General features: G+C 37.9%; 1 protein-coding gene across 3 annotated transcripts; it reads left to right on the top strand.

Moving 5' to 3' along the window:
- Window positions 1-461: 461 nt before the first annotated feature.
- YIPF7 (Yip1 domain family member 7) lies at window positions 462-16,215 on the top strand. 3 transcript variants are annotated; one of them, XM_010401730.4, is made up of 6 exons: window positions 462-1,607; window positions 3,053-3,169; window positions 3,883-4,049; window positions 5,751-5,896; window positions 10,772-10,953; window positions 14,996-16,215. In XM_010401730.4, exons 2-6 carry the CDS (start codon window positions 3,054-3,056, stop codon window positions 15,156-15,158), a joined length of 774 nt encoding a protein of 257 aa, XP_010400032.1. In that variant the 5' UTR covers window positions 462-1,607; window position 3,053; the 3' UTR covers window positions 15,159-16,215. The 3 variants fall into 3 exon arrangements, with proteins under 3 accessions (XP_010400032.1, XP_039407591.1, XP_010400033.1); XM_039551657.1 differs by having other exon boundaries at window positions 462-3,169; XM_010401731.3 differs by lacking the exons at window positions 462-1,607; window positions 3,053-3,169 and adding an exon at window positions 3,191-3,284.
- The last annotated feature ends 2,400 nt before the right edge of the window (window positions 16,216-18,615 follow it).

Consider the following 18,615-nt stretch of genomic DNA (forward strand, 5'->3'; position numbering starts at 1 on the left):
ATTTCGTAATCATCTACTTCTCATTTCCAACTAATATTATTTTTAATTTTTGTATTTTATGAGTCCATTTATATGTGTATATACACAGGGATATATTAATGTAATATATATGTATAATTTATGTATAATATGTATCATAAGGTAGACCGTAATTTTATATAAGGGGGAAAATATATATGGCTCAATTTTAAGTTCCATTTTTTTCCTCTTCTTAATTTACAGGTGGCTTTCTTGTCTAACTGTAGTATATTAATGGCTATTAAAGTATTATTCAACTACTATTCATTGTATTTTTTTCTATTTAAATTCCTTCTCTGAAGTGTTTTGTCTGATAGTTATTCCCGGTTTTTGTTTAGATGTATATATATTTGTATGCAGTAATTATATATATATTATATATATATTTTATATGTATATATACAAAACTTTTTCTAACAGAAAGTAGCAAAAGCAATCAAATCACTTCTATGATTTAAATAAACAGGCAAAACCCTAGCAAATCAGGATCTTTCTGTTCCTAAAAAGAACTTTTTTAATTACCTTCCTGAGGGACAGAAGTTAATCCTGTATCACTGCCCCCACTGATTTGGTATAAACAAGATGAAACCGCATTATCTAAACTGAGATGATTAGACATTACAGAGATTAGCAGTTTGCTAAGAGTTGAAGATGAAAATTCACCTTGGTGAATGTAGCAGCATGAACTGTTACTCTAGAAATAGCAGGATGTGAGGGAGATTTAACAATAGCTGTGACAAATACCATAGTTAGATTACCCGTAATTTGCAGAATTGAATGTTACACTTTTTGCTTCTCACCATTCTTTATTTCTGGACTCTTTCTTGGACATACTTATTTAGCAAAAACTTGGTAAACTTCATTTTAAGTTATTTGAAAATGTGCCTATAACTGTTCCATAGCATTGTCGGTCATGTGCTAACAGTGCATCATTATTCTGCTAATGAAATGGAATTATTTGGCCTTCAACATCACAGGATTGGATATGCACCTGAGGCATAGATTTATTACCTGATAATACATATCATTTAATGTTACATTCCTTAACTTTAACCACCCAAGTGCTTATTGGGAAACTGGCCCAGCAGTGCCTCCCTCCCTCCCTCGCTCTGCCGCAGTGTTCCCAGGGAGCATCCCACAGCAGTTCTAGGGCTCTATGTGCTGGAAACACACCCTCACGTAAGTGTATTCACCCCACTAATTTAACACATATTATTGCACATTGTTAAAACTTTTTAATGTCTAACAGCTCAGCTAATGAGAGCTCCACCAAGATCTTCATAAATACCTGCTTAAGAAGAAATCTAGATTACTGAGTTGTAATATATGGAACAATATTTATTCATTTTGTTCATTTTTCCTCGAAGGTTCCTACTCTTCTCTGCCCATTGTTGTTAGCTCTTGTTAAATGCTGGCCCTGATATTGACAGGTTGTGAGGTTTTTTTCCTTCATGTGCATCTGTTCAAATATCAAATTTAGAATCATATAAATAGCACTAAGCTCATCCGTGTTGAAGCAAGAGGATATTTTAGGTCTTCTCCAACATGTAAGTTCAACAGACTGGAGTTTTCATCCAATACCTTAAAAAGTAAGTAACCTTAACTCCAAATTCTTTTGGAAAAGAAATTTAACTCTTCTGAACTCTGTCATACAGAGTTAACCATACCTGGTTAAGCAATTATTTTATTCTGTATAGTGACAGCAAAGGACGTTAAATACTTACTGGAATTGAACTATTGAGGTAGAGCTACCAACTCAAGTTTCTTAAAACATACTCCATGTGAAATCTTCATTGAACAAATGCCTAAGTGGTGGGCAATTCCAAACAAAGCCACAGGAAATAGCTTGGTACAATTAATTTATATTACTTCATATTTAACATGTAAAAATTATTTCTCTTCTAAATTTGGGAAACCTGCATAATTGATCAGCAGTTAAGAAAATAATATAAGAATAATTTCTACTTTGAACTCTAGGTAAAATAAGGAAATAGGTCGCCAAAAATTAGTCTGATAACGGGAAAAAAATCAGGAACTCTAATATGCAGCATTTCAAGGTCCCTGATGAAATACTAATCTTTATCACTTTTATCTTACAAAGAGATTTGCAAAGATATTTCCCATAAGCAGAGTGGGCTTGATAAATATTGAGATAACTCTGAGAATAACTGTGAGGTCCAAAGCATATTTTGCCAGTGGCATTTGGAAAGTTGGAAATAAGAACAAAAGTGAAAAAAATGGGAAATGTTAGGAGAGATTAATATCTCACATAAAAATCTAAGTAAATTTTATATGGATATGGTTATCAGCCAGGTTATGTAACTTCTCTGTGGGTTTTAAGGGTTTAACTATCTAAGTGCTAGCCAAGTGGTGAAACCCATGCAGTAGGAAGGAAAGATATGCTTTAACATGTTTTCTTTCACCAAGAAATCATCCAATCATCAATCCAATTCAATCATTAAGTATGCTGTCTTTTACCAGTCATGTTGCTAGCCAGTGAGAATGTTTCTCTGGTACTAATGATATGCCAGCTATAGCTGTGTCCTTGAACAGAAATCACAAATTTTGTGAACAATTTTTTTTTTCTATTGTTTTATGAGAGTCATATATAATATTGTGAAACGTAAATAACTGTAAATAGGAATTGGTTTTGAAATCCAAAATACTTCCTAAAACCTTAATTTCTAAACACTGAGATATGGTCACTTTTCTTTTTTAATTGAAAGTAGGAAAATGAACTGTTTAAAACAATAGTTTATGTGTGTATATATATATATTCAAAATTAAATTATTTTGGTAACAGTAACAAGAAAGGAAGTCTCATATACCACTTGTAAATTAATATACTGTAATTTACAGTAAGAGCAGATGAACTCCTTGTGTTACAGCTAAAGAAAGTAAAAGGTCTTTTTTTTTCACTTGCAAATTATCATGACCTTCTACAGAAAGATTCTTTTGACTTTGTGGCTTTACTTGCTATTTTCATTTAAGTTTAGGACTATTTACTGATATTTGCAATCATTTTTCCAACCAGAATGTCAAATTTTGAGCAGTTTCACTTCGACTTTTACCAGTCTAATTATACTATAGACGACCAGGAAGAAGGTTGCAACAGCTATGGCTCAGACGAAAACCTCTGCGAAAGCAGAAAGTAAGTACGGGTGTTGTTTCAGCTTCCCTCTTCAGCAGATGATGGCTTCAGGGCTAGCTTTGGGGCTTGCAGGAGCAGGAAAGAGGTTCAAGACATCATCTAGACCTTCTGAAAGGTAGAATGATTATAATTGAACTTTTCTTTTTAAAAGGATTTGATTTCGTGCTACTTTTATTAGTATAGCTGTTACAGGTTGCTTACCTAGTAGGAGTAACTGAGCTTCATGTTATTAATGTGAAATTTACGATGCATATTGCAAGAAATTCTTTAGGATCCTTCTCAGATTCAAGGAAAAAATCTAAATATGTGGTTCTTTCATTAGCAGTACGGACGTACCTGAGGAGTCCCACCAGGCTGCTGGGCAAAAAAGTCAGAAGTGCCTGAATCAGTGGGTGCCCTCACAGCTCCTAAATTCCCTTTCCCCCTCATCCAGCCTGGGTTCCTGTGTGGCTGTCTGTGCTGGGTGGGCATGGAAGTGGGTGCTTGCCAGGCTGGCAAGGAGCTCTGCCTGGCTGCGGAGCGAGTTACAGGGCAGGGCAGCAAAGGCACGGTCAGCAGCTCAGCACTCATTGCCCACAGCGAGGATTGTACCCAGAAAATTTCCGCTTTCCCCAAACTAAAAATAGGTGAAAAGTAGGTGGGACGTTGTGGGTAGCTCTAAGATGTTTCTCATTGTAGTTACGAATTTTGCTGTGCTTTGCTTCTTGTCCTAGGAGCCCGACAGAAAAGCAACCTCCAGGCGGGGCTTTTGTCCCATCAGACATGCTTCTGTCCCCTCAGGGCTACACGGGTCAGATTTTGCAGCCAACGCACAGTCCCCACACTCTTTCTCAGCTTGGTTACGCTGACGGATTTGACGAGGAACCTCCTTTGCTAGAAGGTAAAAATAATCCCACAGACGACGTGCGCGATTGCTGGGGGTGCCTCTAACTTTTCTTTGCCAGCTAGTGAAACTCACCAGAGAAACTGCGGCAGAGCTGCCCAGCCTCACTATGTGAGCTTCAGCCAGCAGCTCCTGGCCCCCAAAGCTACATTTTCCCGGAATTGGCCGTGGATTGATCCAGCCTTATGGCGCAGAGCAGATACACTGTGCCACCACGAGATGGCAGCAATACAACAGGTTTTGCATTCACCTTTCCAATATTTTTTCCCACTGTGTTTCTCCTGCATACATATTGGAAAATCTATAATTAATAAAGATGGGTAATCATCTTTTCTGCATACCTAGTAATAAATTTAGTAGTTTGCAGGTGCTAAGTTGCTTGTTTCAGTGGGAAAGGAATTGAGAAAGCTGCCTTAAGTTTCAATTAGTTGATCATTTAACCATATGAGCAATGTCTGTCTTCATGGTGATTGACAATTCTAATGCTAGTGGCTGATTTTGTCGCTTGCAAAATACCTATGCTACATTAGAAAAAAAAATGGAGAATTTGTCTGTAATTATTTCAGCATAATGTTAAAGGAGCATATTCAGCCTGTTGGTTTGGCATACTGGAAGGCAACTGGAGTTTTTGCTACTTAAAAGGGACTACTACTGCCTTAAAGCCAGCAAGATCACTCTGTTTGCTAGAGGTGACTGCTAGATCTCTACCTCTAAGACCATTTAACTTCCCATGCAGTTCACCCTGGGAAAAGGATGCTGTAATACAACTGCTTGTGATCTGCAAGGCTTCAGAGATATTCCTATCTGTGTACCACATAAATCTGACCAAAACCATACATTTTGATGCAGAATAGCTTTATATATGCAGTGTTTTGGCTGAACTCAAGATGATGGAGAGGTGGAACAAGATAAAGACTTGGCTTTCCAAACAGATCTAACACATTGTCAGTCTCAGTCACTCTGGCAGCAAATCTGAACCTAACTTTTCCCTTACTGGAGAATCAGGGAAGATGATTACTCGTGCAAGCTTAAGTGTTTCTCCAGAAGTTATAAGATAAAGCTTTGCCCTAGCAAAGTTAATGGCAGAATTCCCATGAACTTTAATGGGAAAGAATTTTTTTCTGTTTCCAGGGGTCTCACTAATTACATTTTAAATGCAAAGAAAACCCCTCACAAAACCCCAAGCTTATAAAGTACTGTACAAAGTAGTATTAACTTACCTTGAAAGGGAAAAATGTCATTTTTAAGTGCTTTTGGCAGTTCGGATTTAAGACACATTTCTTGTCAGATTTGCCGCAATTAAAGCATATATCTCTGTCCTCAGTGTTCTAGAGTATCTTAAATTCTGCAGTTACTGTTAATTAATGTATTTTTCAACATCTAAGTTAGTGTGGCATTAGATACATGTGTTTTAAATATAGGAAAAACAAATATTAACTAAAAAGTGCTGAGGGCATTTTTTGGTTCACTGCCTAAAATTGGATTTAATAAATTAATATTCCAATTTAGAATCAAAGCTCACTCTCAAATATACTGGGTATATAGCAGGGACATTTTGTTCCTGTTACAGAATATGTCATCCTACAATATTATCTTCATTGAAGCATTTGTTTGTAGTTTTGTGGTGTCTAATGGGTTTTTGTAAAAGTGTTGTTTTCTTGGGAGCAATTAACAAAATCCTGAAATTTCTTGTTGCAGAACTTGGGATCAATTTTGAGCATATATGGCAAAAAACATTAACTGTTCTAAATCCAATGAAGCCTGCAGATGGCAGCATTATGAATGAGACAGACCTCACTGGACCCATGGTTTTCTGTTTGGCCCTTGGAGCAACATTGCTGATGGTAGGATGTGGTAGAAATCTTAAGGGATTTCTTTTCTAACAAGCTAATGCCTAGGTGATAATGAGTGTGAAGTTGCAGAAGATGAAGTACTGGCATAAAATGAGTCATTTGCTGCCAGTTTTTCTGGGATTATGTATTAAAAATTCTCCCTACTTTGAAAGTACCTGCATAAAGTTTAAATGCAGTGTAAAGGTGACACAGGTAAAGTGATGTATTACTTTCAGTGGAAAGAAGAGACCACACCATTTTTGGGGTGGGATTTAATATGAACAAAGGACAGATCTGTGCCATATATAATCTGAAGAGGCTCCGAACAGGTTTTAAAGGAGGGAATAAAAAGGAATAGCAGGCCAGCCCCATTTTTCTAACACTTGCTACTATTTTAAAATTATCTTCTTTCAATGTTATTTTAGATATACATCTACATATACATTAAAAAAAAAAATCTCTATACAGCTAGAATAATTGGAAAAAAAAAGAAATGGAAACAGTCTTCCCTCCCCCTTAAATTTGCAATACCTTCCTATAAATTTCTCTAGTACTTTCTTATTTTATATTCTTTGTTCTATATTGTCTGCTTAACACATTATAGTAGCCTGTATTTGACCTCCTTCTTCTTTATGAATATGGCTTTCCTACAGGAGGAAAGTTTAACAGGGTTGTACAGAATTGCAGATTCATCTATATATCACTGGCAACAGGGGCTCTCCGGTGTTGCTGAAGTACAGCTCTGATTGCTGGCAGCAATTCATCAGACAGGGATAAGGTGGGACCATTCTGGGAAGGGCTTTACTGCTCTGCTAGGAGGTGAGAGGAAAGGGGCTCTAATTCTCCATTTCCTCTGTGATAAATAGTGCTGAATCAGAAGATTCTTGAAAGTTCTTACTCAATTTGTAATGTCAGTGCAGTACCTTGAATGTGCAAACTGCAATATAAATGGCAAGTAGTATTATTATTTATGTCCCTATAAAAATAAAAATCTTTTAAAAGGGTGGAAGAGGCAGGAGGAAAGGGAATAAAAGGAAAAGAAGGTGGGAAGCTAGAGAAGACAGGCTATTTTCCACCTGGAGAAATAAATGTATGAGGGTAGTAAAAGGAGAAAGTTGAATTAGTTATAATCAAGAAAATGGAAGGAAAGCAAGTTAAAAGAAAGAATGGAAAAAATGTTTCCTGTTGATTTTTCTCCCTGAATAGCCAATGATTATAATGAATATTAAACTATTATTATTGAAATAAATTACTTTCATTATCATACTTTTTCTGGGCTATTACACATTTTAGGTGTCATTAGAAAACCAAGTATTTTCAATGCCCCAGTTTCAGGGCAGCAGAACACCTCTGATACAATCCAGTGTTTTTGTTCCATAACTTCACAGAAGCAAGTCTATGGGTTTATCTTAGAAATTCAGGCTACCATTTTATCTCAGATGTATTTGAATATTAACGTGTCTCTTCAGCTGTGTAAACTATGATATCCTTCTGTACTTAAATAAGTATCTTCTGATAGCACCAGGAACATAATTTGGTTGAGAGCTTGTTTCTAAAAATAATGTATACATTTTCTTTAGTTTCAGCTTTTTAACTATGGAAAATTATGCAAAGATATTCTTCAAAGGATAGCAGTTCTTTCAGAGAAAAAGAGGAAAAGGCTGCTAGTCTGGCAGCAGGACTTGTTCTTCCTCATGTTAGTGTAAAATTGGGCAGCTCCATTGTAGATAGAGAAACAACAGCAGCACAAAATTTAGCAGAAGCCCAAGTCTCAGCTGCTTTGCATGTTACACTGTCATTTGTACGAAATCATACTTCCCCATCTGCTTCAGCTAAAGGTCGTAGTACCCACTCCAGGCACATGCAAACAAGCCCACAAAGTCTGACTTTCTCCTAACCTTGCTCCTTCTGCAGGACAGATTTAGCTCTTTCCATTCATCAAAGCCTGTCAGACTAATCAAGCCTGATTCTGGTTTTGCTTACATCACTGTGAACTGGGAGTATTCCCGTGTGTGTGAGTCAATATATTTACATATGTTAAGTAAGACTAAAATTGGAACCAACATGTTCAGATGCTTTTTTTTTTTTTTTTTCTTCTCTCATATCCTTGCACCACAAATCCAACATTTCACCAAGTGGAGATCTCAGCTAGCTGCTGGTGCTAGTGCTCCCTTCATCTCTGGCTGAGGAATCTCTTAGTCTTAAACCAAGCTACTATGTAGTGCCATGTAGAATAGTTAAATACACTGAAACAAACAGTCTAAAATATAGCTCATAGGTGATGCATCTGTTTTGAGGCAGAATTTTACTTAGTTGGTCTATAGCAAAGGCTGCCCCAAAACAATGTGGGTGTTAAACTTACTACATATCTTTAATAACTGAAATTCTAATTGCTAATCATCTGAGCTATTATTGCCTTCCCACACTATTTCTAGCTATCATTAATTTTATTCGTTCAAGCAATTTTTCCTGATTATTTTATACCACGAGTATGCAAATGCCAGCAAAGGAGTCTGTACCTAAATAGGAAGATTTCTTATGCTGTTGTTTCAGGAATAGATTATTCCTTACGGTGCAAGACGGTAATGGGGAAAAGGCCAGGGATGATGGAAGGATATAGGCAACCTGGCTGTACCCGACTTAACCTTGAGGACTGGGACCAGAGAAGGGCTCAGCAGTGAGCCAGGTCAATTTGCAGACAGGATAGTGTTGCTGATGTAAAGTCAGGTCTCATTAACTCAGGTTGCCTTTCACATTCATGCACTGCTCTCCAATGAGAGCTGGTGAGCTGCCACCAACCTGCAGCATCAGGACTTTCAAGCTGTGTCATCACTAGGCAAGGCCTTCTGCACAGTGCTCCTTCACATCTGTCCAGCTCAAATACTGCTGGCATCCAGTGATCAGTTTCCACACACATGGATACAGGAAGAGAGGGCAGAGAAGGGTCCTCAAAATTTATTTCCCCCAGATTTCACTAAAATGTATGGATAGGTAAAGTCAGAAGTCTTCTCAATCCTCCTTAGTCATCATGGGAGATAAACTAGCAAATATCCCAAAACATGGTGAAAGTTTCAACAATGTTTCCACCTAATCCATCACAACAGAATCCAACCATAAGCCCCAGCATTATTAGGAAACTGAGACCACCTATTCAGTTTTGAGTCTAACATGGTTTATCATATGCAATATATAATATATAGTGTGTATTACTGTCCCTCTCCGGCTCCGTGGGGTCACACGCGTGCATGCACAAACGCACAGATAGCTTCAGCAATGATGATGATGGCAAAGAGGCAGGAAGGGTATTTGCATGGGTTCCCACAGGAGAATTTATTGCTTCCACACTGTCAAAGGTTCAGAGGCAAAGGACAACAATGGAGAACTCAGGATTTTATCTGGGGGTGGGGAAAAGGCAGGACTAGGGAATGGGGACCAATGGGGAAGCTCTGGGGGAGTGGTGAGGGGCAAGGGCCAACAGCCAACCACGAACACAGAACTGGGGTAGATTACCGCAACAGAACGAGCGTCCTGGGAGAGGCCTTTCTGTTCACCCTAACCTGGGGAGGTTCTTGTGGTTCTAGGGACTTGTCTTACGGAGAACTCTCTGTCCCTTGTAACGCAGGTTCACCGGCCACCACAAGTGTGTGCAACATATAGATATGTGTGTGTGTGCGTGTGTATGAACAAACACACTTGTGTTTTATGTCTGTACATATACCTTGTCATGTGTCAGGAAGGCAATGCATAGTGGCCCTTCATTTGAGACATTTACTCCATGGTTCTGAGTTAATGGTTAAGTTCCAGGTCTGAACTTTGTCCTTCACAGGTGCATCCTATCATTAGGATACAAAGTTCCAAGAAAAAACCAGATATCTGATTTAGGAATATTTTTCTGAGGTACAGATGTGAAAATGACAGTATAGCATAGCCAACATTCAGTATTTAATTTGGTAGCAGCTTGACGAGAGAGAAAAAAAATGTTTAACAGTCTTTTGTGACTGTTTATTTTGGGGAGTGAAGAATGCCCTTATGCTTGGAGGTGATCCTTGAAAAGGATGGCAGGAGATGAAGGAATTGGTGGTGCTGTGGCCACAGTTGCCTGTTTTACTAGCGTTGTGTATAAATTAGAAAACATCAAGGTCCAGGCTCCAGGCTGGTACCTTTCGTAGGCAATAAATTCAAACAATGGAATAAAAACTGGAAGGAAAAAAAATCTTTTTCATTCATTAGAACAAAAGAAGAACACAAGCTGACAGTTACTACTGGGTTTTATGTTGAAATAAACATGTTGTATTGGTCTAGGCACAGAGACATGCCTTTCTAATGGTAGTCGAGGGGAAGAATGGTCACATTTACCCTGAAAACCAGCATAGATTAAGCAAAATTTTACTAATTTTTTGCAGACCTGCTTAAAGCAGAAGGTTTGTAATAAAATGTGAAGCATATCAGGTAACCTGGGTCATCATATTACTGAGGACACTTTCCACAGCCCCATATAAACTTACTAAAAAGATGTTTCCTGAAACTAAACTGATTTTTAATGACTTTAATTTAAAATGTGCTTTCCATAATTTCTTCTTAGCTTGTTGCCAGTTAAACTTACCCAAGTCTCCCAACCAATTCCAGTTGTGTTCAGAGGCCAATGACAGTAAGACTGAGAATCAGCCTTGTAACTTTGAGACATGCACATTTTCTCAATTGCACCTTGGAATTATTTTTATGCAAAAATCACCCAAAAGTATCAGCTGTGGTTCACAACTGTAGGTGAAGCAGAGAGACAGTATCAACAAGAAGAAGTAACAAACCTAAGCCTAATTCTGTCTTCTGCTAGCACTTTGTGATCACTGCTCACTTCCAACACCTCATGCTTACTCATATTTATTCCAGGCAGGAAAAGTTCATTTTGGCTACGTGTACGGAATGAGCGCCATCGGGTGCCTGGCCATGCATGCCCTGCTGAACCTGATGAGCGTCTCAGGAGTCTCACATGGCTGCGTTGCAAGTGTCCTGGGCTACTGCCTGCTGCCCATGGTGATCCTGTCCTCTTCTGCAGTTGTCTTCTCACTGCAGTAAGTACCAGTCCATGGCAACAGGAATCCTATGAAGAACAGTAACTCAGATGGCTGGTGTTGTGCAAAACATTTTATAAATGGTCATGTAGTGAATTTTTGCTTCTGAAACTCTAATACCATTTAGTTTGTATTCATAGGTGGAAACAGACTAAACTGGACTGTATTTGAGAGGGCTGGTATACATTCATTTTGATATGAGTCTTTAATTCCACTGCTTTCCACTTGGACTGAGAGTGCTGTTGATTTTTGCAGCAGCCTCAGATGTGATTTTTGTTTTGCAAAGCCAACAGTGGCCAAACTCAGGTATCAATTTTGAAAGCAACAGCTGAACTTTGGGTTTATATAGCTGGTTCTCCTGTTTCTTTTTTTTTTCATAGCATCAGGCCTCCCATCTTTGTTTCCTTTCCTCTTGACTTCTGTGGGACAGAATGAAATAGCCAAGTAATATGTGGAGAATTAGAATAAGTGTTTAAGATAGAGTTGCATATTCTGAGGTATTGTTATGGTGCAATTGCAAACCTGAAAAGAACTGAGTACTTTGAAAACCCAAATGTGTAGCGGTGTATGTATCTGTGCACATGTGGGGGGTTGTTCAGTCATATCCTGTGAATAGGAAACTTTTTGGCAAGCCTTTCATTCCCCTTTTTTTGGTAAGCCTTTTGAGACACAGTGTTTCTCTCCCTGTTCACACACAGCTAAGTACAAGCAAGTCCTAGATTTTGCCTGAAGGCCTTGAGCAGTGCTTTTACCTATTGTTAACATGTTATTAATGATGGTTTCCCTCCTTAGTCTTTTTCGTTCTCTCATATTTTTAACTCTCCAATCTGTAACATATGGAACTTAGCATATGAACAAGAAAATGCCCTTGTTTGTTTTCTTTGGAAAAGCAGCATTCTTACATATGTGTATATATATTTTTTTTGTTTTAAGGAAATTTTGTGGTGGAATGAAGTTTTGGCAAATTCTTGTTGCATTGTTCTGTGGAGCTATGTTGGCTTAACCTGACCATATTCCATGTATTAAAGTGTTTCTGAGCTGTCCTTGATAAGATGGATGATAGTGACACTGAAGAAGCTGTTTATTCTCTGTTCTCCTACACTTCCCATATTTTCTTGATTAACCTGTTTAATAATCCAGACTAATAAAATGTGCAGATACATAATCGTAAGACAGATGGGGTGAATTCCAAACCAGCTGTTACAACTGTGCAGGGTACTGTTGTCTGTACAAGGAATCCCCAAGCACACACCACACGTTTGTAAAATGCTGTGAACTTACAGAAAACACATCTTTTGAAAATCCATAAATACTAAAGTGTGATAGCCTTTTAAAAATTAAACAGTTATTTCTAAAATAAATTGATAACATTAAGTACCTATTGACAGGATTCTGCAGTCCTTTCTCGTATGCTGTATGAAACTGCTTGAACATAGCAAGTACCAAGGCTAACTATTGCAAACATGCTATTAAAATTAAGTGGCAGCTTTTAAATCCAACATACATTTCATTATTTTTAATTTAAAAAATTATTTAAAATGGTAAAAGAAAGAGCAATACATTCATGATTTAAAAAAAATATTTATAAAAACATTATTTCTAGTTCAAAGTTCAAAGAAATAATCTGAATTTTTTTCACCAAAAATATATGTAAGATAATGCACTGATCTATGGCAAAGATACATAGTAATCAAATAATTTTCGATTTTCATAACTAAATAAAGCAAAATATGGAACATTTGGGGTACCAAATAGTACTGAGGAGAAAACCACTTCTCTTACTCAAACCTGCATGGAACTAGATTTGTTTGTGCCCATCTATGCTGTTACGACGTGTGAGCCCAAATTTATTAGGCTGTCTTTCTGGGAGAAACATCAATAGACTTTTTTCTTGCGGAAAGCAAACAACAATTCTTTAATATCGAATCCCCAAACAGGGTGATAAAGCTACTTCCCTAACTAAACAGTGAAGGAAATGAATGTAAGAATGGAGAAAGAAATTATTAGACCCAGCTGATGTAAAGGACCCTTTTGGTGACAGCATCTGCAGGATGTGAGAGAGAGAGAGTAGTGGAAAGGGTCCACTCACGTGTGTCCCTCCATCTCAGTCTCACACCAATACAGCCCCAGTCCTCTTGGTCACTGTAAGCATGAAATCTGCTTTTTGCCCTTCTCCCATGCTAGATGATTTGACCCTCGTGGATGTGCCAGACACGAGCTCTCTGCCAAACCATTCCTTTTGGCAGTAACGCATCATTAGATCGAGGACTGAATTTGTAAATGCACAGCGTTACCTCTTTATTCCAATATAATTTTTATGTCACTTTTCCATCCTGCTCTCTGCCAGTCCTGGAACAAACCATGAGAGGCCATTGGACTTCAGTGCAAGGCAGAGCAGCCACAGCTCTAAATTGTGATAGCCCCCTAAAGGGTCATTATGCTAGCTGAAAATTGTCATTGCACAGTATGTTCCTATTGCATCCCATCCCTCTGCCAGCATGGGTACCTGCTCAAAGAGACATCCATACCAGCTCTGAATTTCTGGCTCACTGTTTAGGTAACTTAGAATCTCTACTTGGAGAAGAGGCCAGGAACTTGCTTTACAAAGCCCAGTGGAATTTCCCTGAATGCCACTGTATAGGTTTAAAGAACACTTAAACTGAGGATATGAAATCACATGGTCTTTAATGTTTTATTTTTAACTTGTTGAAGTTGCAATGAGGTGCAGAGTCACCGTAAAATCGATTCTTTCCTTCCTCCTTCAACGGCCCAAGAGCTGACAACACCAAGTACCTTATTGGCCTGGTGACTGGATTGCTAAGAAATGAACTATTTTATGTGATGTGATTGCATTAAGTAAACTAAGTAAATTACCTAAGGACGGCTTTATTCATCATGGTTTAGTTGCAATAATGATATTTGTGGAGATGATTTCTGATAAAAGGACCTACCTATGTATATGCAGTCTGTTTTTCCCTTCTGGTTCTGTTATGCTGATGCTTTGGAAGTGTGGGGTGCCAGGAAAGCCTTTAGGAGTGGCAGAGGTTTATTCTTTCTCAAAGTCCTTGAGACTGATACGGCAAAAGTGTGTAAAGCAGCTATCTCATTATGTACTTCAGCAGTGTATTATGCACATGATCTCATGCATTTTACAGAAGCAGGCTGCAAATAGAGTGCAAATAAAGCATATGTGAAACATTATTTATTGGCAAGATTTTGTTCCCACAGGGTTTAATAGTGAGCCCTCTGTAATCTGCAGGAGTATTTCAGCAGGGTTTTAACCATAGTTCCATAATCATCAGTTCTCCAGGCCTCCCTGCTCCAGAAAGGTGGCACAATGTAACTTCAAAAGGGCCCAGCAGTCACCAAGAGGTAGGGCAGAAAGTCACGGTCCTTTCAGTGTGCAGAGAAGGATGCCAACATGAGCAAAATATTTTTTCTTGGTGGTTCTTTTCCCACTCCTTACTTTGTGCTCAGTGTGCTCCCTTCTTTAAAAGGCCAGTCAAGCTTTTTCCTGGGAGACCTTTCTGCCCATCCCACTGGTGTGAGTCTTTCAGAGTCTCTCCTCAGAATCTAAGGCACACTTAAAATCTGTTCTCAGTGTTACAAAAATGCAACCCCTCCAGATCATCAGGCTTCCTGATGGAAGAGTAGGTCTGTCGTGTCATTTTAGAACCTAACAATTTCTATAAGATGATTTTGGCTTAAATAGGAACTTGGCTAAATTTAATATTAAACTTCAGCAGCTGCATCTGCTGGAGGCCCAGAAGATTTATTTGGAAATGTACAGTCCTTTTAGCAGTACTTCTGATGAAGCCTTTATCCTTGCTGAACAAATTACTTTTTTGTCTATGGTTACAATTTTAATTTGCTCTCGTGCTTGACTTTCATTATGTCAGTTAGTTCTTGGTTCTTCCAGTGGTTGTTACTTTATCAACAACATGCTGCTAGACAAGAACTTGAGTTTGGTTAAGATTTGATACTACATTTAATAATATGTGGACTCTATCATGTTTCTTCTGTGTTTTTTTTTTTCTCCTAGGGGGATCCCAGGAACTGTGTTAGCTCTGTTTATTATTGGATGGTGCAGTTTGTCAGCCTCCAAAATTTTTACCTCTGCATTGGCTATGGAAGGACAGCAGCTCCTGATTGCATACCCATGTGCTTTACTTTATGGACTTTTTGCACTTCTAACAGTTTTCTGAGATGTATTTTCTGGTAGTCTTCTTACAGTTTGTTCATGGTTGTTGGAGGGGCAAGGGGTTATTTACTTATTTCCAGATTGCCTACAGTTGCATTAAGTTCCATTAACAAAATTAGATTCTATGACTTACTGGTCTTTTTCCTAATGGCTGATAATGAAATAAAAAATCAAGCTAACAGGTAGATGGCCTCAAAATAATGGTGTTTTGACAGTCTTACAGCTTAAAGAAAAGAAATTGTATTGAGAAGGTAGTAAAAGTGGAAATAAATAATAATTAAAATAAAAATTCTGTTCTGAGTATTTATAATATAATATATATCCTAGAGAGTAACTGGAATGCAATTATGTAAATATTTAATGGACATAGTAAATCAAGTGAAAATGTATATGAATTTGTTTTTAAAAAAACAGCTTGTATTAGTATGTAATTACTAATTAATATCCAGAATTTATATGTTTAGGTTTGGAGGTTTTTTGTGACAGAAGAATGAGTGACCCTGCTTTGGGATATTGAAGAATTGGCCAGGAACAGGCTGGTACAACAGAGGGAACACAGGCATGTTTTCTTGTTTTTTCTGTTTTTTTTTAAGAGGTGTTGCTGTCCAAAACACCATTGTACTGTTTTTAATGCATAGTAACATTATATTTTAAAACTGCCACAAAACCACTGCCTGCTGTAACTGCAGGAAAACTCCATACAAAGTAAAGACAACCCCTAAAAATGTCTCCTGAAAGGCAGAACTGTATTGGAACAGGCAAAATACAAACCTGCGTAATTCTATCTGCCCCTCGAAAATCTGTTTGTTGGTTTTAGTTTTAGGAGAATAAAACATTTATATAATGGCGATAAAGCACAGAATGCATAAAATGATATTTTAAAATATAATATTAGAAATATTGAGCCATCAAAAGAAATTGGAGATGTGTGCAGTAACAACTCGAAAAAAATCTAAGTGTGAAGTGGAAGAGAAAATGAAGATATTTGTAGAAAGAGCTAGAAAAAGTAAATAGATGAAATAAATGGAAATGTGAAGGAAATAAACAGCAGCAGATTATTTCTTCAGTGTTTTAGAGAGTCTTTCTTCTTGATGCATATTCCTATGATCTTGATAATCCTCAATTTATTGATTGTTTTGAACTCTTTGGTGAATTATTTACAAAGTGTTTCTGTCCCTAGACAGAGGGCCAGTGATTCTGGGACAGAGGCTCCTGATACTGGAAGCACTTATGCAGAAGCTTAGTATGGCAAACTGCTCAAGAATACACAAAAGTAATTCTGTTCCTAATCCTTCTCAGGTCAGAGGTAAATTAGATGATCAGTTTGTCCTCAGGCTAGTGACTCTCTGAATTGAAAGCGCCTTTGGTAAAAATATTTCCCATTGCTGTCATATTTGGGGGTTTTTTTTAAGAACTCTTATGCAAGCCGTTCTGGAATTCATTTTGCTGAATTCTGATGGAACTAGTTCAGAGTAGAGGTCATGAGAAGTAAACAAAGGGTAATGTATACTTAGCCAATTCCTTAAAATTCACAACTCATTTATGGAAAAAATCCATTTCTTTACTGCAAGGCTACAAAAACAGGAACAGAGAGGCCAAGTTGGAGGCATGACCCTGGAGTAAATTGTGGCTGCAACTAGGCAGGATCTAGTTGCATGTAAGTGGGAATTGTGTGAATTTGGAAGATCAGCAATTGTAAACATGACAGATTTGGCCCTGCTGTATCAGGGAGTAAATCTGATAGTAATAAGGCAGAGATAAACATCTCAAGTGACTGCAGGGTATGGATGTAAAAATCAGGCGCTTTGATTTACCAGGCATTAATGGCATTCTCATGTTGGAATGGGGACAGACTCATATGGTTGCACTAGTTGTAGAGTTCAGAAAAGATGGTTTAGAAACATTTAGATCCATTTTTGTCCTACACTTCCTATTATCATTCCTACTGTCTAAAACAAGTAGCCAACAATGGCTCTATTCTGCAGCACTTTATGCGCATTCTCATCCTGACCTGCATGATCTGAATGTCAGGGGAAGTAGTGAATCAAGCCATCAATTTGTGTTTTGATGTCATAGGCAAGTCAAATTACTTACGGGGAAAATGAACACCTGGAAATTTAGCCACAACCTTTACAAAGCAAATGGTAGTCTAATTATAGTTTTATGTTTAGTCTCTTAGAATTTGTAACTTCTTCCTTTTTTTCACTGAGAGACATCTTCATCATTTTGAATGCTAAGTTCTTAATTCCAGTGACTTCCCTTGATTTACTGTTTTTCTGCGCCGATTTCCTTTTACCTGTTCCCAAGGGCTTTCCAGTAAGTGGTACATGCTGGTGCTGTGCTCCCAGTATGGTGTCCTTCAGGAGTCTCTATGCTGACTGAGAGGGTTTAACTGTCTTAGATGTCCTTCTGTTTCTTTGAAACAAGATCCCTCATTATTACCCAGCTCTCCTTTCTGAAGGTCAGCGTAGCCATGGTGATGCTTTTGACCACGTTATTCTGGTGTGTGCTTCCTAAATCTAAAAATATCATGGTCACTATCACAAACTGTTAGTTCATCAAAAATAAATGTTATTTTGATCTAAGATCAGTTTAAAATGTGTGTATTTGGTATTAAACTCTTGTTCTGACTCTCTGGACAGGCCTTTCCAGCACCATCTAGCTCTCCTGTATTTTCTCTTGCCTGGGCCATCATATTGAGCTCCCTCATATCTTGTTTAAATACGAGCCTGGCAAACTGTTACTTTCAACTTGCAAAAGAGAGGATTATAAAATAGTAATGGGTCACATAGTGATTTTTAATTAATGCTTCCCATGCGAAAGAGTTAAAAAAATTCATGAGACTTACAAATAAGCTTCAGAACATAAAGGGAAAAATAATTATGATTTTGGAGAGTGACGTTTTCTAAGCTGACTTTGGTTTCTTGTTCTTCATAGCATACACATGAAATGTTCTGAATGTGCATTCACACACAAAAATTGGCACTTACGTAGCTCCTTTCTTTTAATTCAGAGTGTGATATAAGTGTTGGACACAGGCAGTATGGCAGAGGTGTAGGAGGCAAAGTGTTTGCCTGCCTTCCACTGCACTTCTTGTGCGCCACACATACTCAAGGTCACCTTCAGAAACAAACATGCAGCATTCTGCTGTAGTAGAAGCATTTTGCTGTTTTGTTGCAACTAAATGCAGGAGGGTATGGAAGTGAACATATTCTGAGTGAGAGAAAACTATAGCATGTGGCTGGCTGTGCAAGGGCAGTAAAATGGTTTTATATCTGACTAGCAGTTGCTGACAAAATGTCAGGTTGCATCTGGAGACCTCGTCTCCCTGGCCAATTCTGTAGCACCAAAGTTCCACTCTTTATCAAAAATCGTCTTGTCACATGTCATCTCTAATAGGTTTAAATATAGACCTTGAATGGTTTAACTGTTGGTAAGCTGAATTGAGGGCAGAAAGCTGC

This window comes from Corvus cornix, chromosome 4, assembly GCF_000738735.6.
Source record: "Corvus cornix cornix isolate S_Up_H32 chromosome 4, ASM73873v5, whole genome shotgun sequence".
Lineage (NCBI taxonomy): Eukaryota > Metazoa > Chordata > Aves > Passeriformes > Corvidae > Corvus > Corvus cornix.